The sequence below is a fragment of the Xenopus laevis genome, chromosome 6L, assembly GCF_017654675.1.
Source record: "Xenopus laevis strain J_2021 chromosome 6L, Xenopus_laevis_v10.1, whole genome shotgun sequence".
Taxonomy (NCBI): Eukaryota; Metazoa; Chordata; class Amphibia; order Anura; family Pipidae; genus Xenopus; species Xenopus laevis.
Window position 1 is genome coordinate 32,567,437 of NC_054381.1, and position 22,705 is coordinate 32,590,141.

Sequence of the window (22,705 nt, forward strand, 5' to 3'; positions counted from 1 at the left end):
CTTGCAATCTATGGAACTTGAAATCTAAAAGGAGAAGAGATAATGAGACCCAAGGTGTCACTATATTTGAGTGCACACCTACCCAAGCCCATTGCATTTCTTTATATGCTGGTATTATAATTCACAGTGAATTAAATTAATGGGAAATTAAAAGTGACCATGATTTGTAGAAATTCTGGCCTGAGCAACTGCGAGGGAGGTTATTAGATGGTATTATATAAATGCGCCCATGTTTGGAAGAATTTGGCAACATGAGAACCTTTTATTCAATGAAGCATTGTGGCCAGTCGCATCCCTAACAAGGTAAGGCAATGTATATTCTGTTGCAGATCTTAAAACGCTTAACTGCAATGTAATTTTGCCATCTCATTGACTCATTTTGGAAACATTTTGTGGTTTTGCTATTATGTGAAGCGCAACACCCTGTGTTCGTTCATCACTATTTTTTGAGAAGAAACAGTATTATCTGTCTAGGGATGCTGGGAACTGTAGTTGCACGAGGACTGCTAAAACCATGTATATTTTTCTACTTCTACAGCAGACTCTTTGTGACTTTGGCTCTGCAGCTGTTTTGGAACAACAGCTGATGGCACACAGGGTCAACGCCCCTTGCTCAGCACAGGGACACATTTGTTGTAGAGGGGAGTTCAAGACCCACTCGCTGGCTTTTATTGTTCACAGGGCAACGACAGGGACAACATATATATAATCCCTTTGCTTTTCTCTTTCAACAAACAGGTAACCAGGGGTCACTCTTGCTAGGCTACCGCTGAAAACTAGATAAATACAACTTGCAGTAAGATAACATGGTCAGAGCTTCTATTTATCTACACAATTAAACCAATTCCTTGATAGGAATATTATGCAATCCCCCAGCCTCCTGCACTGAAAGGGAGGTCTGGTCACCTTACTGACACCTATTCCTTTTCTAAAGCCAGATTAAAAAGCCTCTCCAATAAATGGATTTAGTTATTACACCCTGTTAACCCTAATTGGAACTTGAAATATAATTTTTGTTTTCTTTAAACACACTGCACTATTGCAACTAACAAAATGAACAGATTACACATTTTTTATTTATCACTATGACTTAGAAAGGCTTTGGTATTGGTGTTTACTTAAAAATAGGTTTTCTGGTGGTGAGGAATAGCAGACTTTGATTAAATCAGATTACCGGAGATTATGCAGATTACTTTAAAAAACAGCTAGCTGCTATTGTTGGACTGGCTTTGGGAAGGTGGACGAGGAGGCTGTTGGAAAGGAAATAGCTACTTCAGGGAATTCGGACTCTGGAGCACAGAAGCACAAGTAAGTTCATGTCCTCGGAGACTAGTCCTCATGTAGGGACTGCCACATACTATGACCAGTTCGCGTAAGACTTCATCGGCATATATTGTACCTTTTTTCCCCCATCAGAAAATGCCGGTCATCAACATAGACGATTTAACAGAAAAGGATAAAGCAAAAATGGAAGTTGAACAACTCAAGAAAGAAGTTAAACTGGAGCGACAGCTGGTGAGTAAAGTCTGCCAGCCGGGCAACACGTCACTGGGGATCTGCAGGCACCCTAGAAATAGGAGAAGTCGCTTGGCACCCACAAACTCTGCAGTGCAGCCTGATTAAATACAAATATTGCTGCATATGCTGGAAAGAAAATTCATGACAATTTGCAGAAATTTTAAAAACAGGGATCTGCAAATCTGGACTCAGCCTGCTTGGATCTCATTTTCCTGCTGATAAAATATTACTTAAATATTATTATTATAATATTATTATTGGCTAAAGTTTGAAGGTTGTTTTTGTTTGCGGTTCTCCAAAGCAAGTAGTATTGCCCTGGTTGTGGAGGTCCACAGTGTATAGCAAACCATTCTTTAGAATTGTATCCTATTCTGCATTTACTTTTAGGGATAGCCAAAGATTTGTTATATATATTATTACATTATATATATTTATCAGTCCTTGCACCGGTGGAGCTTACAATCCACTTTCCCTTTAGCAGTCATGCTAACACTATAAAAACTGTATTCAGGGCACATATTTATTTGAAACTCTGCTGTGTGCTTCCAATATCTGTTTAAACAGTATACTGAGCTATTGCTAGTGTAAAATATAAATGTTATACATGCTAACATCTTTAGGTGAGAAACTTTGTAAGTTATTTCACGACAACTTATCCCAAGCGGCAACAATATGGTACACTGAATACGATTGAATGTAATGTTTAATTGCGTTTAGGCAGGTAATATATAGATGTAAAAGGTTGAACTTGATGGGTGTGCGTATTTTTTTAACCTAACTTACTATGTTACTATGTTATATAAGTGCACAGCTCTGTGGAACATGTTGCTACTTTCAGGGGGATTTCTGGGAGTTGTAATGCAACAACAGACAGTAGGTTGGATAGGTATGCCCAAATGTACTCTCTCTAGGGAAGCTAAGAGTTATTGTCACTACCAGCTGGAGGGCTGCAGGTTCAGCATCTACTGATTATCTTCCTTATATCTGTCCAGCTGCTAATAAACTAGAAACAGATTAGCTAGGGGGTCTGCATTGTGTAAATACTATACTATCACTGATTTTTACTTTCTGGCATGTGGCCAAAAGCTATAAAGTATATTTTGTTGCACTGAGCTGGCTCTTGATTGGCTGAACCCTCCCCACGCACCCTGATATTCTGGCATTTCAAGTTATGTTCTATTTCCCAAACAACACAGACCTCTTTGTGTTAGTAATAAACCAGTGCTGAAGTTAGTAGGTCACCGAATGTAGAGTATTAAGTGCAGCTACAGTATAATTGAGTGTATCTGAGATTAGGTCAGCCATACCCTTAATCCTATTATTATAAGTACAGATCTTTTATCCTATTTGAAGCATATGTTTCTGAGCTTTATCCAGGTCACTTAGAGAACTAGCAACGTATGCAATAATGTTTTGAACAATTATGGTTTCCAGTGATTTTGCTGTACAAATCTGTCCTCTCCTTTCACCCTGCAACAATGAAGCAGACTGCATTTCCTCTTGGGCAGACACAAAACTCTAGACGATTGATTACCCAAAGACAGGAAGGTTTCTGGTGCCTTTCCTAAACATCTAATCAGGCCTCTTATTTTTACATTTAGGTTTCCAAAATGTGTGAGGAAATTAAAACCTACATCGAGGACAAGTCTGGAGAAGATCCACTCGTCAAGGGTATTCCTGAAGACAAGAACCCATTCAAGGAGAAAGGAGGCTGTGTGATTGCCTAAAATCTTCTAGGTCTGTAATCTTCAGTCAAATAAGTTGGTTTAGACCACCTGGCTCAACTGGCACATGAAGAACCCCCCTGTATGCTGCACTGTATGGAAAGAGAATGACTTACAACTGTCCGCCCCCTTTATGCTTCTACACTTAACTGCTTCGGGCGATAACCCAACCGCACCGCGTTGAGGACATAACGTTTTATTCAGTCCTAGGCCCCAGGGGTAACATGTTGCTTTGCGGGTTGTACTAGTTTCTTTTAATAAAATATCTGTAAATCCTGTTAATGACCTATTTTCTAGAATAAAATAATAAGTTGTACAGTGGTGTCCTGAGTAATGTAACTGGATGCAGAAGTTAGTTACCTTCGGCTGCACGTGAGATGCAGTTTTCTACATTGTTTTCTATCTTCATTTATTCACTATGAGCAAATGACTTGAGCGACTTGTATTCTTCATGCTTTAAACGCCAAGAAGGTCGATGGTAAAATGGTCAGAGAGATGGAAACAGAAAAAAAATGTAAAAAAAAAAATGAACTGCACTATAAGTATATATAAAAGCTGTCAACCATACATTACATGGGGCAATTTACTCTATGGTGGGTTTATTGTATCTATACCACTGAGTGTAGCAGGACACAGAAAGGATCAGCTTTAGTTTATTCAGATCCTGACCTTGTAAAATACATTCCCCTCAATGTTTATATATATATATATTTTTCCATTCATGGAAATTATGCGCATAATTTCCTTTATGTTGCTTCAGATAATTTCCCTGAAAATACCCTAAACATGTTTGAAGCTGCCCCAATAATACAGAAGCATCAACCTACAATCTTTATTTATTTTATTAAACAGTCCAATAAAATATAGGATTGCCAGAAGGAGGTGCTAGATGGCTAGATTAAGTAAAGGGAGAAGGTTTATGTCCATATTCCCTCACCAATATAGTTGCAGTCTGTAATAAACCATGCATGTTGTTTTTCTGTTTTCTTATAATATTTTATAATACATTATGGATGGATTATCCCTACTAAAACTATACATTAGATTTAGACCTGTGTTTGGAGCTACGCCATTATCAGTTATTTACGTGGATCAGGATACAAGAGTTACCCTTCAATACTAAAAACCAAGCTGAGTTTATTTGTGGCATGTGCATTCCACTAGCATGGTCTGTTCTACTGTGGTTTTGTCATGATTCTCCTCCATCATTATTATGTACATCATCTCACCAAAACATGAACTCATGTGGATTTCTTGACAAGCAGCAAACCAGGAAGATGGACCTCTGCTATGCCAAATCAGTCCAAATGGGGATCTGTATGCCAGACATTGGCCTTCAACACATTTGTATTTGTGTGGAATTATAGGCGTAACATGGATCCAACCAATGTCTCCAGGTGTTGCATTACCACATACTCAGCAAATGTTGCTGGTGGATGGGTGCTACAACATGTAATATCACATCAGAACAATTGCATTCAGTTTCAAGGTAAAATCATGGCCAACTATATATGTATAACGTTATCTGTAAAGCACTGTTAAAGAGCCACAGCACTGTACAATGTATAAAACGACAATATATAAAAGTACACACAGGGTGAACAAGTGCATAACAAATACAATAAATATACACAGTACACAGAGCTTATATAAGGAAACAGAGCTTAACCGCTACATTGTCGGAGACACCGTAGAGCTTACAATCTAAGTGGGTGGGTGGCTAACATACAGGTACAAATTGGAGGGAAAAAGTGCACAAGGTTAAGGCATTTGTCCAATAGGTACCAGGACTAAATTAATGTTCTGGTGCTCAAAAAGGTAGACTCTTAGTCAGTGGTGTAACTACAGAGACGCCAAGTGAGACTGCTCACGTTGCAACACGCCAGTGCGTGCAAGGAAGTATGGGGGTAGGAACAGGGCTGGTGTGCAATTCCAAATTTGGTGGCCCGGCAACAGCTAGTTACGTCACTGCTCTTAGTTTTTTCTTGAAGAGATTGAGAGAGCACACTTTACGGAGGAATTCAGGGATGGAATTCCAGAGGTAAGGAGCCACAAGATGGAAAGGTTTGAGGAGAGGTGGCAGTGGATGGTGTGAAGAGAAGGTGCTATACTCATGCAATTCCCCAGGGAATCTTTGATTTTACCAATGTTCTGCTATGGAGACTTTTCCCCAGAAAAATAACATGGGTTAAAGTAATTGTTGTGCCATAAACCTAGAAGAGCCAAGAGAAGAATGTCCAATCGAAACAAACCCAATTTACACTAAAGAGGATGGCTATTCAATTCGCTATATAATGTTGTAAAATCTTGTTAGACCTAGTTTACACAGAGGATTTCATCTGTCGGGTTTTGTTGTATGACATTTGAAAAGAGAAAATCAATGAAGCAAAGTCATTTGTGTGAAGTATATACAATAACAGACTGAATCAGCATGGCTGTCTGATTTAGTTGCCTCAGTTCAAAACTGCAGCAAGTTGCAGCTTTGTTTTTATTTATTTAATTCTAAGAGTTGTACCTTTGTCCTAGCAGATTAGTGGAACACAATCTGTTCTTTTTTTTTTTGGTTTTTGTTATGTTGTTTGGCATCTACTACATGGGGCGTTTTCTACACAGGGGAGAAAACGCTGATCCACCTCCTTCTGCATAGCATTGGTCTGGTAGTGCACAAATGGGGTGGATTTTTGGCACAAAAGTGCATGCTTTCGTGTTAATGCTCTAAAATCGAAACAAGGAAGCAGATCAACCCTTTCTCCCCCAGCACAGGCCTTGCGTGACATGGCCCTAATAATCTATAGCCTTCAGGGCTAAATGTTTAGACACTATTATATGTTAAATGCTTTCTAAGTCTACAAGCACAGAGGGACTGTACAATTTGTTTTGCTGTTACAATAGGAATTTTGCTCAGCAGATCGGACAGCATGTGCAGCACAGCCACAGCTTCCCAAGTAGCAAATGTTTTCTTTGCAGATTTACAGCTGTAAGGAGTTCTTACCTGGCGTCCCAAGATGGCGGAGTCCAAGATGGCGGCGTTCTCCATGTGCTTCCTTCTGGTCGCAGTTCTGTGACATCACGCCAGCGTCAGAATATTGGTCGCCGGCTCCTAAGCGCCAGCGTCAGAATAGACGCCAGCGTCAAAATGCCTGCGCGAAGACGCCAGCGCGAAGACGCCAGCGTCATGACGCCACTGCGTCTGTTTTGGCGCCAAAGGAGGCCTATAAAAGATGCTGAAGCACTGCAGACTGTGTCCTACTATAGGTTCTTCCTCGTGAGTTCCTGGGTGCGCTTCCTGTGATTATCATTCCTGATCCTGTGTATTGATCCTGTGTATTCTGAACCTTTGCTGCCTGAACCAACCTTATTGCCTGGACTTCGACCACTCTCTTTCTATACCCTTGCCTGTACCTCGAACTATTGGACTGGTGCTTCCTCCTAGGTCCGCTACTCCTGGCTGAGCCTTCGGGCCCCTTACAACAGCAGAGAGCTATGGGCTTTGTTGTAAATCTGTCAAAATTTCCTGAAAGTGAACAAACCAAAACTGCATTTATTTTAAAAATAATGCTGATCTTATTAAGCAGACTACAGACAAACAGATCACTCTGGTCATTATATGGGGCTTATGGGCCTTTAAAGGTGGCAATACCCAGCATGATCCCATGTGGTATCCGACTGTGGGCAGAAAGAATGGTATGGCCACATTTTTATTGTCCCAGTACCCCAGAAAATCCAAGCATCTTGGTGGACTTTTACTGGTTTGGTCTTCACTTCTGTATATGCACCTTGTTCCAACCAACATGGAGTATTTGCAGATTTAAAGGGGTTGGTCACCTTCCAACAATTTTTTTTAGTTCAGTTGGTTACAGATAGTAGACTTTTTTTATAAGCTTAAATATATTGCAATATATGGACAAACAATCCCTGTTTTGTTTAAAGGGTAAGGCATTTTTCAGTAGCAGTATGCACAAAATGTTTCTGTCTTAAATATATTGATAATGGGTTGAGTGCAGAGGAATCTTGTATTTGTCTATATGTATTTTGTGGTCACACCCTCATTGCACCCCCGCCTAATGATTTTAAAAACTAGTGGTGAGCACAACTTTCCCTTGTTTTTTATATATATATTTATATATATATATATATATATATATATATATATATATATATATATATATATATATATATATATATATATATATATATATATATATATATACTTTCCCCAAACTCCCAGCACTCACGATAAATGCACTCACGTCGCCTGGGTGCACGCTTCACAAAGCTGCATACAATCCTCCCTGGAAGAAGCCGCACTACTCAGGACAAAGGCTGATGTTGCAGCCAAAACGTTAGTTTCTTTAAATAAACGAACAGTTCTGAGCAGTGCGGCTTCTTCCAGGGAGGATTATATATTAGATGGGATAGTTTATCATACAGGTACTGAAAAATCTCTTTGATTCATACTAATTTATAACTATGTGTATGCCCAACTTAAATGCATAGATCGGAGGGGTCATTTATAAATGCACCCACAAGTGCAGGTGTTGCAGTACTGAAAAAATTAAGGTACTTGTCTTCTGAACTTCTACATGGTTGCCAATGTGTCCATCCTGCCTCATTTGATAAATGGTGAGCAAAGGTGCCCATTAATGCTGGGGAACCCTGGTGCTACCACCACCCTGGATTTGGCAGTAGCTCAAGGGTTCCTACAACGGGTTGCTTGAATAAGGGCACAAGGCTTGCACCCAGTGAATGTGACGCAAACACTACTTCTACTACTAAACAGTAACACGACCCCCACTCTAGACGGTAGATGCTACTTGTACCCAATTCATGCAATTGCATCCATTTTGATGCATTGGGTGCAACTGCGTGGCCACTTCAACTAAGCTGGAATTATGGAATAAAGTAATGCACTGTAGGAAAAAGTACATTTTGATTTGGACTTTGCACATTGTACTTGCTTTTGTAAATGCCCCATCTGTCTTCTGAGAGTCTGCTATATGACTGGAACACAGGGACTCTCTCTGTAAAAGGAAAGAGAAAAATGGCACTCAGAAATATTGTCCAATACCTTTCCACAAACTGTCATTACTACATATTACACTAGCTCATAAAAACAAAGAATTCAGCACTTGTCTTCCAATTTACAGAATACTAGCTTGTTACTACTTTTTACAGAATTAAACAGTTATTTGTGTACCTCTTTTTCACAGAACGTACTGTACATGAAAATTAACGGCATTATTACTGTCACAGGAGGATGTCTGGCCTGTAACCTTTATCCATAGTTCTTTCACTCTCCCAGGTAGCATTTGTGGCCCACTCCCCAAAGAGGTAACACTCCTTTTTGTGTATCCTGCTGACACACTACAGTACATACTGTGACCTCAGAGGGATTTCCTGAGAGCAAGACACAGGAAAATGTATTGTATCAAGAGCTGAGCATTGTACTGTTGTATGCAGGTAATTTCTTGTACAAGGCTTGCCAACTAGGCTTGCCAACTGCAGTTATTATACTAACAGTAAACATGGTGTTTCAAATCAGTTATTTAAAGGACAAGTAATAGTATACCCATATTTTTCTCAAGGTGTAATTAGGACTCCTACTGCTTTCCAGAGCCAGCAACTCAATGTCTTGTAACTAACATCCCTTTATTCAATGTTAATGCTTATGTCTAGTACTTTGGGAATGGCCATCCATTTCTAATCATCCATATTGGCAGAACCATCATCAGGGAATAACCCAGTCAGTATACTTAAGAGGTGGCCCAAAAGATGTGAGTCTAAAAGGTGGTGAAGCCTACAGAGAAGTGGTTTTGGCTGTTAGAGTGGGCAGGGTTTGGGTGACTTGGGAGGGTTTTTTGACATAATGGGAACATTGTTGGGTGGATCAGGGGCTTGATTCTGCATACATGTGTATGATCACACCCAGGGAGATTCTATGCCCAACACTTCCTGAGGAATCCTGGACCAATGCACCAATGAGATTCTCATCTGAAGGGATTTTTCCAACATAAAGGAATTGAAGAGTGCACACATCTCCATTCAATTCACATTTTACCCCAGGTCCAAACCACAACCATCTATCAGTATGGCAGTGTCTCTGAATAACAAACAAACTAGAAAAGAGAAAAGACCAAAAGATCCAGATGCAGTGCCAAGAATCTGGATATTTCAGTCTTATTGTTTTCTAGGGATTTTCAAACCTACCCAATTGATAGCAGTTAGATTTGTGGAGAGATATACAGTAATTCAGACAGGCCCATGCACTGGGCTCCATACACGGTTCAATAAACTGCTGACATGGTCTTGATCACATCATCAGATTTTTTCCACCCATGCAATAACTAGGTGCTTAGGTAATGCCAAACCATAGAGATGAGTTGTAGGAAATTCATTTATTGGCAATTCAAGGAAAGCAGCTCATAACTCGTATAAAAATATATATAAGAGAAATGGTGGCAGTTATGTGTAGAAACGCAAAATGCACACGGATAACAAACTCCATGTATGCCAAAGGTCAAAAACAAAGCTCACATAACTTTGTAACTATGTGGGCTATTTAGTATATAAGTAATATATGTTATATCTATACATATAATATGGTTCCTACAATTAATTTTATTATATTGCATTCACCCCAACTGAACCCAACATTTCCACCTAAGCCAGAGGCTATAAAGCCATTTTGCCTCAGAAAAAAAATCCCACAAGCACTACTACACTCAAAAAAAATTAAAAACAAATGTATAGTAGCCAAGGGTTTTTCTTAAAAATTCTGACAGCTGATATACCAGAAGCAAACACGGCACTCATGTTGCTCCCCCCACTAAAGCTAATATAAAGTATAAAAAACACCCTACAGTATAATTGGTTATATGATAAAATCATATACATCTATACATATGGGGTGCAAATATAACAGATTATGTCAGACATCAAACTGCAGTACTTCTAGAATCCCCTTTCCAGTTAATCACTACAGAACAAACCTTTACGATCAAATGCATCAGGATAAACAACCATGCTATTGTTTAAACCTGTAACTGTGGGCATTTACTTTATGTTTCTTGGCCACAAGACAAAGTTTATGGCATAACTAAAGGTGGCCATACACGGACAGATTAAAGCTGCCTATATCAGTCCTTTAGACCGATTCGGCAGTTTATCTGCCCGTGTGGGGGCTCCTGACGGGTCCTCCCAATTGATAGGCCAAAAAACTGCCAGATATCGATAGGTCAAGTTTGATTTTTCGTACGATCCAGGACCGCATCTGCTAGTTGATGTGGTCCTGCGACCCGTCAAAGCCCATTCGTAGTATTGTAATCCGATCGTTTGGCCCCAGGGCCAAACGTTCGGATTCATCTGATATTGCCCAGCCGTTAGTGGGCATATTGGGTTAAGATACGCTCGTTTGGCCACCTTAAGTACAGAGCATGCAACATACAATGGATTTATATCTGTTCTCTTACAGACAGCACAAAATGTGAAAGGAATTCTGCTTTAAATGTTCTGACAATTAACGAGAATGCTCGGGACCTGGGGTTTGCTGAATATGGGAACTTTCCATAACTTGGATCACTACACCTTCTGTCTGCAAAAAAACAAAATAATTTAAACACTAATTAAACGCAATAGGAATGTTTTGCCACAAACATGGATTCATGCAGTTTAGTTACCATCAAGTACGAGCTACTGTTTTATTAAATTAAAATTATTTGATTTAATGAAACCCAGCAGGGACAAGGATAAGAAATGTTTAATCTAAATGTATCAATTTAGAACAGTTTACAGGGTCTGCGACCCCCCCTCCCAGAGCTGCTTTAGAAGATGAAAAATTTAACTTTCCACTTCAATATTAGAAAAACAGTCACACATATAAAATAGAAAATAATTGGAAAAAGTCTTTATTTCTGGTGAACTATCTGAAACCAACTGAACTGAAAAAGTGTTGGTAGGTGAACAACCCCTTTAAAGGAGAATACAACCCAAAAGTAAAAAAACACTAGCCCCTAGCCTAGCTGCTACCCTGGGCAAATGCCCCTAACTCTTTAATTACCCCTCCGTGCAGATTCTATCCAGTGGAGTTCACAGCAGCCATCTTCTTCTCTTCAGTAATCCTTGGAATGATGCAGGTGTAGCAGCGCATACACAGTTGGAGCAATTTTTTTGTTTCGTGACCGTTGTGCATGCGCTGAAGCTAGGGTTACCACCCGGCCGGTAATACACCTGCGAAGGCCCAGGGCCGGTATTACAAATTTAGGACTCGCGCGCTGTGGCTCCGCCCCCTTTGACACCACGACCCGCCCCATCCAATCGTAAACCACGGTTCCGCCCCCTTCACCGTCACAGCCGCCCTTTTTGACATCACGGCCCACCCTTTTGTTCCGCCCCCTCCACCGGCCAGTGGAAATTTTTTTCAAAGGTGGCGACCCTAGCCGAAGTTCATGAAAATTGCAGATGCGCCGGTCTCATTCCGAAGATTACTGAGGCGGCTGAAGATGGCGCCCATGAACTCCGCTGGACAGAATCTGCACGGAGGGGTAAGTAAAGAGTTAGGGGCATTTGCCAGGGGTAGCAGCTAGGCTGGGGGGAGGAGGGTCTAGTAGGGGGCATGTTTACTAACATTGGAGATAAAAATCTGGAGAGATTTCTGGAGATGTTGCCCATGGCAACCAATCAGCGATTAGTCACCTACAAGTTAAGCTGGCCATAGATGTAAAGATTTTTAAAAGATCTTTTCGTTATCGTGAGACCACGATTATCTCTAAATGATCGTTTGAATGTACGATGTGTCCATCAACTAAAACGACCATTTTAAGCAGTGGCGTAACTAGATGTTGCTGGGCCCCACAGCAAATTAATTTTAAGGCCCCCAACATATCCAGTGTTTGTCCTGTTTTACCAATATATGTTCAAATTGCTCATCAATGAGAGCCTCATGGGGCCCCCTGTACCTCCTGGGCCCCCCTGCAGCCGCAGGGTCTGCTTCCTCTGTAGTTACGCCCCTGATTTTAAGTGATATTGCCAGGAAAACTGGAGGTAGCTGCCTGCTTGGCCCTGCAAACATAGATAGATTGCGCTGGGGCCGATAACATTTTTTTAACCTGGCCGATCAATTTTCTGACGTCGAAGAAAAATCGTAAGATGCCCGATCGTTCGATCCCCACTAACGATAATTCGTTCACCGACGAAAGATCTTTGCGTCTATAGGGACCTTTAGAAAACAAAAGCAAAGATCTGATTGGTTGCTACGGCCAACATCTCTAGACAATTATCGCCAATATTTGTAAACATGACCAGTAGGAGTTTTTTTTAACTTTTGGGTGGAAATTGCATTTTTTTGTTTATTTGGCCTTCCCATAATTCTGAGCTTTCCGGATACAAAATTCACCACGTCTAAAGTAGGTGCGTGCTGCATCGTTACTACTACAAAGGATTGGGGAGCTACAGGCCAAATGTGGGCTCCGAACCACGTCACCCCATTAACAAGCCAGTAATTCCCCCTACTGTCAGCTTAACCTGTGACAAACGTATCCAAACTCCCAGCAGCTTTACATAACAGAAAGGAGACAATTACAGCCGTCACACGAAATTGCTTTCATACAAATCTGTCCCTGAAATATTCCCTAAGCTAACCCCGCCGAGGGGCGTGGCTATACGCAGAAGGCGTGACTGCACGATCTGTACAATCACGTGACCAGCCGGCCAAGCGAGGAAGGGGGTTTCTCCTTCCTGAGTGTTTTCCTGTTCTACAACTAAAAGTTCCAGGGTTTGAGAGTGAGTAACGATTTCACTTTCCTCAGTAATAAATATAGAAGCGGCTCCTCCAGCTGCACTGCTTCTTATTTCCCTCTCTCACTGGTTATAGACTTAACCAATAACCTTTAATGTGAAGGTCAGGGACATAGAGGGCAATAGGCAGTGCTGTAGAATTACAGGGCAATGCCATATCTTATTTTGGCTAATAGACATTAGATATTTTCGAGTGTCCAACCTGCAACCCTCTACTGTGCCTGAACTACAACTTTCTGCATCCTCTGCTGCTGCTGCTGGGAGGTTTTAGCATATTGTTGATTTTCAATTTTCCTCTCTACTCCATTTCTGGTAATGTTGCTGTTACTGTGTACATTGGCATGCTGGGAGTTGTAGTTCTGTAACTGCTGTAGTGCAGGGGTAGCCAACACATTCCATTTCATTGACAGAAAGTGTCCTTGTCATCCTGCAGATTATCAGGCATTCGTACACCCAGGGGACGGAGCAGTGTGACCATGGCGCTGAAAGGGGCCTCCCTTCTGAGACGCTGGCCGAGCTTGCTTTCTAGATTTCCCACTGGCTCCTTCTCACAAACAACAGCTGCCAACCAGTCCAGCCTCCAGGCACAGACTTCCCTCTACACTCCGGATCACGTTGCCATAAGGGAGACCTTAAGAAAGGTGACGGGCGCCAATCAGAACATAGATGTACATTATAGAGTAAACACACGGCACTTACAATGAGAAGGTGCATATACATCAAACAAATGCTGCAAGGGATGGAGTGGGTTCTGCATCTCTGACACAAACTGCAGTTAGTCATATATAGAGCAGGGGTCCCCAACCTTTTTTTACCGTGAGCCACATTTAAATGTAAAAAAAAAGTTGGTAAGCAACACAAGCATGAAAAAATCCCTTGGGGTGCCAAATAAGGGCTGTGATTTGCTATTTGGTTGCCCCTATGGGGACTGGCAGCCTACAAGAGGCTCCACTTGGCAATATACTTAGTTTTTATGCAATTAAAAATAAGCATCCAAGGGGTTGGAGAGCAACATGTTGCTCACGAGTTACTGGTTGGGGATCACTGATATAGAGAGAGAGAGAGATTCCAACAATAGATGCACTCCAGGACTTCATAATGCCGTGAAGAGAAAAATGTATTGTCAACGTTTTGGTCCTATTTGAGATCTTTCCAAAATAGGGCCGAAACATTGACAATAAATTTTTCTTACGTTTCACCGCATTATAAAGTCCTGGAGTGCGTCTATTGTTGGAATCTCTATGTATGAAGTTTGAGACAGCACCTAGGCAAGTGAATATATATATATATATATATATATATATATATATATATATATTTTTAAGACAGAGACATTTTGTGCATACTGCTACTGAAAAATGCCTTACCCTTTAAACAAAACAGGGATTGTTTGTCCATATATTGCAATATATTTAAGCTGGCCAACTACGTCAAAGTCATCCCATATCTGGCCAGTCCTATGCTCAATTTTCATCTGATTCATTAAGAATTCTATTGCTTCATTATACATTTTACAAAAGGGACTAAGGTTTACCTGCAACTTACTTGCTGCTTTTAAAGTAAAACTCCCAAACTTGGCTGCCCTTTTATTAGACACCAGTGGGATCACCTGACTATAGCTGGGAAGGGTGGGAGCTACAACATGGAGCTGGTCACTGCTCCTGTATAACTATAACAAACAAGGGAAAGTTGTGCTCACCACTAATTTTTAAAACCATTGCACCCCTGTCTAATGCTTTTAAAAAGTAGTGGAGGTGCACAGGTTGTGGCCCTCCAGGCTCCAGCAGTTGTTTCACTACATCACATCAATGAGACACTCCAGTTCTTGATTTAGAGTGGCCACATTTCCTCTTAAAATCATACATATGAATAATGTATGAAAACAATGAGCTAAACAGCTAATGAGGTCATTTTTCATTCGTGCTGCAGACTGCACTGGTTTTTGTGCTACATTGTTGTATGCACTTGCACTGTTCAAAGTTGATTTCTGGTGTAATTGCTTAGGTAGCTATAGAGCACAGGGAATAATAGTTCAAGTACAGCTTGGACATAGGCTACACTTACTGCATGGCTATAACTTTTTATTGACATTCAGCAAGTAAATGGTTTAGTTTGGGTCCACGGGCAGGGTGTGTGGCATTGTGTATTCTCCTTCGGGTGCTGCTTTCTCACATGGTGTGTGACAACCTCCCTGAAATGCCAGTTGCACTTTGCCCTTCTGTAGCTGCATAAACATCCACATCCGTAGTAAGTGTTTCAGCACATCTCACAGCTGCAGCTTTGAAGACTTTGTGAGTGATCGGCAGGCATATTCACTCCTGCTTTATCAGGGCAGTCACATATCCTGATTTTTTTTCTGTAGAGGAAACTCATTAGCCAGCCCCCCCACCACACACTGCTGCACATATTGTACCTAAGTCACTCGCATAGATTTATGGGAGAATTATTGCCCACAACTACACCACTGAACTATTAATGCCAGTTTTCTGCATAAACAGCTGTACTGGTGCTTTTATTTTCTTGCTGCAAAATTGTTCCCAACACACTATAATACATATATAAATGTTTTCTTTCAAATGGAAGGCCTGATTATATTGCATCATGTTTGTTTACTGGCTCAGAAACCTGGTAATTAAAGAGGGTGTAAACCTTTATGCAGTCTCTTGCGTTGGTGCACCCTAGCTCTCTCAAACTTAATTACAGATGCTTGAGACAGTATCTAGTGACAGTCGGTTTACCTGTGCTATGTCAGTCGTTTGCTGTTATATAGTAACCTGGTGAGATTACCGTGCACTATAGACTTGCTGATATGGCCGTATAATACACAAAAGCCATGAATATCCTGTAAATTATATCCTTATAAACGGTGAGTAGTGATGTCATCAGTTATAAACTGTGAGTAGTGATGTCATTTCTGTCACATGACTCACTAAAATTTGTGTATTATAATAAATAAAGTACCCCCAGTTGTAAAATATGAGGATATTAGAAGTTACCTCGGAGTTCCATGACCTGTATGGCCTTCGGCCTCGTGTTTTTATATGGTCATGAAACTCCTCGGTAACTAATAATATCCTTATATTTGACAAGAGGGGGTACTTTATTCACTATATAATCAAATATCAAGTTAGATGTTCAGTGCTAGAAGAAATATGATTATGTTTTAAAAGTGTTCATTCCTTGCAGAGAAAACAAATCCATTAAAACAGGGAGCAGGGTGCAGGGGTAGACAGAGCAGAGAGAATTCTCACTGGAGGATTTTATGAACTACAGCTCCCAGAATGCTGGACTACAGATGCTGTCTTGCTTTAAATAATCCTACACCGCACCATAATCTTTCTCAATGATAGCAGCAGGGTTTACATCCATGTCAGTTCTAGTCCCTGGTTCCTTCTCAGTGATCACTGACCATGTGCAATGGAACCCAGGACAAGGATAGCTTCCAATGCAAATGCTCCTGTTCTGCAGGAAGCATTTTGGGTCCAAACATTTAGCTGTACTACCGTGCTTTTGGGGGTTAAAGATGTGGTAGCTGGAAATCTTTGGGGAGCGTTTGGTGCTGTTTGATGGGGACAAATATAAAAGGGTGCCAGTAGTTATCTTCGTGCTAAAGCAGGGGTCAGCAACCTTTACTATAAATCGTGTCATTTTGCCACTTCTTCCACTAAAAAAAATAGTCTGGAGCCGCAAAACATAACACAGCTTATAAACTTTTAAAAGTTTTAACCTTTTTTTTAATTTTAACTGTTACAACAACAGAATACAACAAACGGAAGAGCAGTGTGTATGTGTAGGCCTACTTTGAAATTAATTAAACACTGAATATCCCTATTAATTGCTAGTGTTCTCATTTGTTTAATGTGACTTCTGTTTCTGAAGCTCCATGGTGATCTTCCTTGTCTTGAGTGTTTGACCGTGGTAAGGACTGTGATGAAACTTCTTGCTGCGGCTCGGTCTTGCCTATCACTCCTGGGACGTCTATACAGCCCTCGCACCTGCTGGAGGCTTCCTGAGTGTGCGACCGCGGTAAGCTAACCGTTAGCTTACCGTGGTAGCACACTCAAGATGCCGCCAGCAGGTTCAAGGGCTGAATAGACAACGTGACAAGCAAAACTGAGCCACAGCAAACTGGATGAAGAGTCTCATGAGACTCCGGAGCCACGGGTTGCCTACCCCTGTGCTAAGGGTTTAGCTCCTCCTTTAATAATACAGTATTTTATTTATTTCCTGATATTTATATAGCACCAATACATTTCTGCAGTTCTTTACAGACCAGCCCCATATCCAGTGGAGCTTAGAGTCTAAAGTCCAAATAGCATTCGCACACACAGTAGGGTCAATTTAATTAAAAGCCAATTATCCTGCCTGTATGTTTTTGGAGTTTGCGAGGATATTGCAGTACCTAGAGAAAATCCACACAAACACAGGGAGATCATGCATGCTAATTCCTTGCAGATAATGACCAAGTCAGATTCAAGCTCAGGACCAAAAGCTGCAAGGCAGAACTGCTACCCACTGAGCATAGTTTGCTGGAAATAAACACATAATGAACAACACTGCTGTAAATCTTTTTTACTTTTCCTTTGAAAAGCACCCACTATCCCAGTTTGAGGTGCTTTATTTTCATCTGAACGCTAAAAAGTAAAGTATATTTAAAAAGAAAAAAAAGTCTGCAGATTTATGCATAACAGTGAATATAAGCTTAGTGAATATTCTTGCTACTGTTTTTATGAGGCAGCTTTTAAATAGAATATTATAGAGGAAGCCCATAGCAATCAATAATCATTTACTGCTATTCTGCAGATAGACCAATCACCCTCATGCCAATGGTGCTGATTTAGGTAGTCCTGAATTAGGGATGCATGAATCCAGGATTCGGTTCGGGATTCGGTCTTTTTCAGCAGGATTCAGCCGAATCCTTGTGCATGGCCGACCTGAATCCTAATTCGCATATGTATATAAATTAGGGTCAGATAGAGAAATCACATGACTTTTCATCATAAAGGAAGAATTTTTTCCTTTTCTACCCCTAATTTGCATATGCAAATTAGGATTCGGTTTGGTATTCGGCCGGATCTTTCACCAAGCATTTGGGGAATTGCCCGAATCCCAAATAGTGGATTTGGTGCATCCTTATCCTGAATTGAGCCCCACAGTTTGGAAACCACTGGTTGAGAGGATCAGTGTTTCAAATTATATACATGTTTTTATAAAGTATGTTTCTGTAAGCTTATTTCCATTTAATTTCCCTTACGGTACTTCAATACTTCCGATGTTCTTCATTTTTCCCACATCATCATTTTTTCCTTTCTTTACTCCCACGTACTGGTGAGCCCATTGTGGTATTAATTATGTTAGGCAGAACCCAGGCCATTTAGTGCTGTAAAATTATCTACTCCTACAAAGATGCCGTTTCCAGAGTTATGATTACATTTTGTTCTATAACATGGGTACTTAAAAATGTATTCTTAAATTTTGTTTAGAAAGGTTTACTAGACTTTGTTGTTTAGGCACATCGGTGGTTCAATAGCTGTGCAGAGTGTGGGCTAGTACAACTTTTGTGCTTAATATAAATTAAAGGCTTACATATATATATATATATATATATATATATATATATATATATATATATATAAAAATGTCCAGATAGTACCTGCACTCTTACCTTTGCTTTTCTTTGTGGGTGCTTTGGTCAAAATAATGTATATCCTTCAGAATGGACCAGCACACCAAGTTTTCAGGTGTTCAAATTTTCTTTATTGCCATAACACTCGTGCATCCAACGTTTCGGCCCGCGTTGGGGCCTTTATCATTCTGAAGGATATATATACAGTATATATCAGTTTTGTCATTCGAAGGTTAAGGTGGAGTAAAGTTTGGCCTTTCTCTTGAAGCCCCATAGCATGCAATTTTTAACACATAACAGAAGCCACGTCAGTGCTCCTCATAAAAGGGTACAGTGAGTTGGCAGGGAATATAGAATGAAAAGCTGGACGCATAGAGTGGGATATTGTCAGCAGACACTTGTCCAGGTCATGGATAAATTATACAGTCTCAATCTTCCGGGTATGTGTTTAGTGAGGCTGATCAAGGGAGCTGGATTAGTTGGAAGCTGGACACTGTTAGGGGGAGTTAGGGTAGAAATCGTTCTTGATAGCAACTGTGGGAACATGGAATTCACTTAGCTGTTCTGAAGTGTTGGGGTAAAGCACAGCAAAGTCCTGTATACATGACAGGAGACAGCAGCTGCACTGGTGCTGGCCAGGGCCGCCATCAGAAATCACAGGGCCCCCGTTCTGCAAAAATATCTGGGCCCCCTTGGCCCCGCCCACCACAGGCCCCGCCCTAGAGACCCCCCACACCAATAATGCCACACAAACATGGGCACTAAAAACCCATTAATGGCTAGGGTCCACCCTTACAAGTTAAAAATACAATTTGTGGTTAGGGGCCCCATAGAAATTTAAAAAAAAACATTGGTAGTCAGGGACCCCATAGAATATTTAAAAAAAAACATTGGCAGCCAGGGCATCCCCCTTACAAGTTAAAAATGCAGTTTGTGGTCAGGGGCCCCATAGAAATTTAAAAAAAAAACAATGATGGTCAGGGTCCCCATAGATTACTTATGTTATGGGTTTAATAAAAAAAAAAAAAAAAAACAACACTGGTGTTCAGTGGAATTTACCGTAGGTTCTTCTTCCTTGTTCTTGGCAATGACAGCTTCTTTTCTTTGGCTCCTTTTGTGGCTTTGGGTATTTTCTGGACTTTAGCTCCTTTCTTGGCTTTGGGTCTTTTCGCAGTTTCTGGGATTCTGCTCTTTTTGTGGCTTTTGGGTCTTTTTGCGGCTTCGGGTCTTCAGGTTTTAGGGACTTCGGATCTATGGGACTTTGGCAGTTCGTGACTTCACTTCAGCGCTGTCAAGGGAGGCCCAGCTAATTCGAAAAGTGCAACACAGCTGGGCCCCCTTCAGGCCTGGGCCCGGTACGCCTGTACCCCCTGATGGCGGCCCTGGTGCTGGCCCATTCTATACTCTATGTGTTTTAGGGCTCTGTTATTACTTTGCCAAGGGCAATTCAGGGCATGATTACATCTATTACCACTATTTTAGTTTAGTATTAAATAAAGAAGAACTGAAGCTCAACAAAGAATTAGACTTGTTTCAAGCTTGTCTATCAGCTCAGGGCCTTCAGAACCCATGTATACCTTCAAAGATGCCCTCAGTAGCTCCCATCTTCTGTTGTGCTGATCACAGTACTTCCTCTGGGTTGTTGTTTGTTAATCTGAGTATAGGGACCTACTCACTTTATTCAGTATGTATACAATTTAAAATTCTGATGGTCTGACAGAATGAAAACATGGGCAGCTCCTGTGGGCAACTTTGTAGGCAATATTGTGAGCGTATACATTATGGGTATGGGATCCATTACCCAGAAACCTGTAATCCAGAAAGCTCCAAATTATGGAATGGTCGTTTACATTAGACTCCGTTTTATCCGAATTTTTTAAAAATTATTTCCTTTTTCTCTGTAATAATAAAACAGTACATTGTACTTGATCCAAACTAAGATAAAATTAATCCTTATTGGAAGCAACACCAGCCTGTTGGGTTTATTTAATGTTTACTTGATTGTCTAGTAGAATTAAGGTATGAAGATCCAAATAATGGAAAGCTCCATTATCTGGAAAAACCCAGGTCTCCAGCTAGGTTCGCCACCTGACCAGTTTTGACCTGGACAATCTGTTTTTTGCTGCCTGGGTCAAAACTGGAAACCGGGCAGGATTTCCTATGATTGACCCAGCGAACGGGCGATCATCGCGTCATAGCCCCACCCCCTGACATCACGGCCCAGCCCCATGTCCGGATTCCACCCGGTGAAAAGGTGGCAACCCTATCTTGAGCATCAGACTGTCTGTGCAGTTTATTTAGTCAGTAATTCAGGGGTTGCTGCTCAGAGAAACACATTTTTTGCAAACTATAATGTTAATACACTTTATACAGCTACTTGTAAGTGAAGCCAATTTTTATCAGTAGAGGCACTGTCCACTTGTTCTTTTTCCTGTGCTACACTGTGCAGTCCTTTGGATGCGTAATATCTTCTTCAATTACATACTGCAACACAAGGTTATCACGCAGTGCTTATAGTTGTAGTTTAACAAAAAGCTTTCAACAGCTTGCACATCTGTCATCTGTCAGCTGTTCATTCATGGAGCCCCCTGTAGGCTGAGGCATTTGTCTATTTAATTATCAATACAAATTGCTTTGATATAAAATATACCATGTCTATTTTCTTTGTTGTGCGGCCACATGATACGAGTATAAGGGTTTGATTTTCTCATGTATCTCCCCCCCCCCCATGCTGTTAGATAGTTGTTCTTCTGCCCCCACCATCAGGTGGTCAGCAGTGCTTCACTTGAAATGTGCTGATGTTCTGTCATTTACTCCTACGGAATCCCTATGGTTACCGGCAGTGGAGCCGAACAATAGCCACTTCAGTGCTCAAAGACATTTTATTCAAAGATACATTTCTTCTATTCTCACATTAAAGGAGAAGGAAAAGCTAAAATTAAGTAAGCTTTATCAGAAAGGGCTATAAAAATACACCAGTAAACCCTCAAAGTAATGCTGCTCTGAGTCCTCTGTGAAAAGAAACACAGCATTTATTTCCTTCTATTGTGTACACATGGGCTTCTGTATCAGACTTCCTGTTTTCAGCATAAACATCTAGGGCTTGAGCATGCTCAGTTTGCTCTTCTCTCCCTCTCTTTTCCTTCCTCCCCTCCCTGCTGTAATCGGAGCTCAGAGCTATAAGTGAGCAGGGAGAGATTCAGGCAGGAAGCTAATATGGCAGCTGCTATCCTAAACAAACATAGATAGCTTCTGGAGCTGTTTACTTAGGTATGGTAAGCATTCTGCGGAATAAATATAGTTTATAGCTTGCACTATTGTGGCTAATCTATTGGCAAAAAACTGGTTTGGTACCTTTCCTTCTCCTTTAAAGGGAAATGCCTAAGCACAAGGTTGTCCATCTCTACATATCATCATATTTCTCTTTCAGGGTAACATCTGTTCATTGTGTAAACCCAGGGAATTATGACTTTGAAGGAAATAAGTCCCTAGACACGAGCACGTTGAACTGAGATCATGCTGGGCGTACATAAAACTGTATGACCCGTTTTTGACCCACTTTTAGATCACGGTACTGGCTGTGCATGTTTCCCATGGGTCATTGCAAATGCAGCTGTATAATGGCCTAACAGCAGTGCGGGATTTGGGAATTTTGGGTCCACTGACTTATAAAAAAAAAAAGACATTTCTTCTTAGGAGTTTACCAGTGGTATGTCTGAAGCTTTACTTTTATATGGATTTTATGGCACAGAGATCTGAGTTATTTAGATTTTATGTTAAACTTAGTTTATTTTTTTTCTAGCAGTTATTCTTATTAGTTGGGACCAAAAATAAAAAAGTTTGTTTTTTGCCCAGGTGGGTGCTTTCAAAGAGCTGCACTGGCCTTTGGAAAAACAGTTTAAACCCTGTGCCGGCATTTAACTTACCTTTCTACCAGTGTTCCAGGCATCCCTTGCTTCCGGTTTGGACATGCGCAATAGAGAATACTCAAAAGATTCTCTACTGTGCATGCGCAATTGCCATAGGAGTGAAGATATTACGGTAT

At 40.8% G+C, this 22,705-nt stretch overlaps 2 protein-coding genes across 6 annotated transcripts in view; both read left to right on the plus strand.

The window, feature by feature from the left end:
• Window positions 1–689: 689 nt before the first annotated feature.
• On the plus strand, window positions 690–3,558 carry gngt1.L (guanine nucleotide binding protein (G protein), gamma transducing activity polypeptide 1 L homeolog). 2 transcript variants are annotated; one of them, NM_001092800.1, is given in 4 exon segments: window positions 690–738; window positions 1,206–1,308; window positions 1,417–1,515; window positions 3,120–3,558. In NM_001092800.1, coding segments are annotated over 2 exon segments (222 nt in total). In that variant the 5' UTR covers window positions 690–738; window positions 1,206–1,308; window positions 1,417–1,419; the 3' UTR covers window positions 3,246–3,558.
• Window positions 3,559–11,669: 8,111 nt separating this feature from the next.
• MGC147631.L (acyl-CoA dehydrogenase (3J649) L homeolog) overlaps window positions 11,670–22,705 on the plus strand; it is a 70,647-nt gene continuing 59,611 nt past the window's right edge. The window contains exons 1-2 of one of the 4 annotated variants that reach the window (XM_041565601.1): window positions 12,866–13,019; window positions 13,468–13,675. In XM_041565601.1, the coding sequence (XP_041421535.1) occupies window positions 13,511–13,675 (165 nt within the window). In that variant the 5' untranslated portion in view covers window positions 12,866–13,019; window positions 13,468–13,510. 4 annotated transcript variants of the gene reach the window in all.

Bases quoted from the DNA above. Each gene is read 5' to 3' on its own strand.
- gngt1.L (XM_018266503.2), top strand. From the start codon at position 1,360: ATGACCAGTTCGCGTAAGACTTCATCGGCATATATTGTACCTTTTTTC. The intron at 1,516-3,119 runs GTGAGTAAAGTC...TTTTACATTTAG, and splicing joins TTAAACTGGAGCGACAGCTG to GTTTCCAAAATGTGTGAGGA.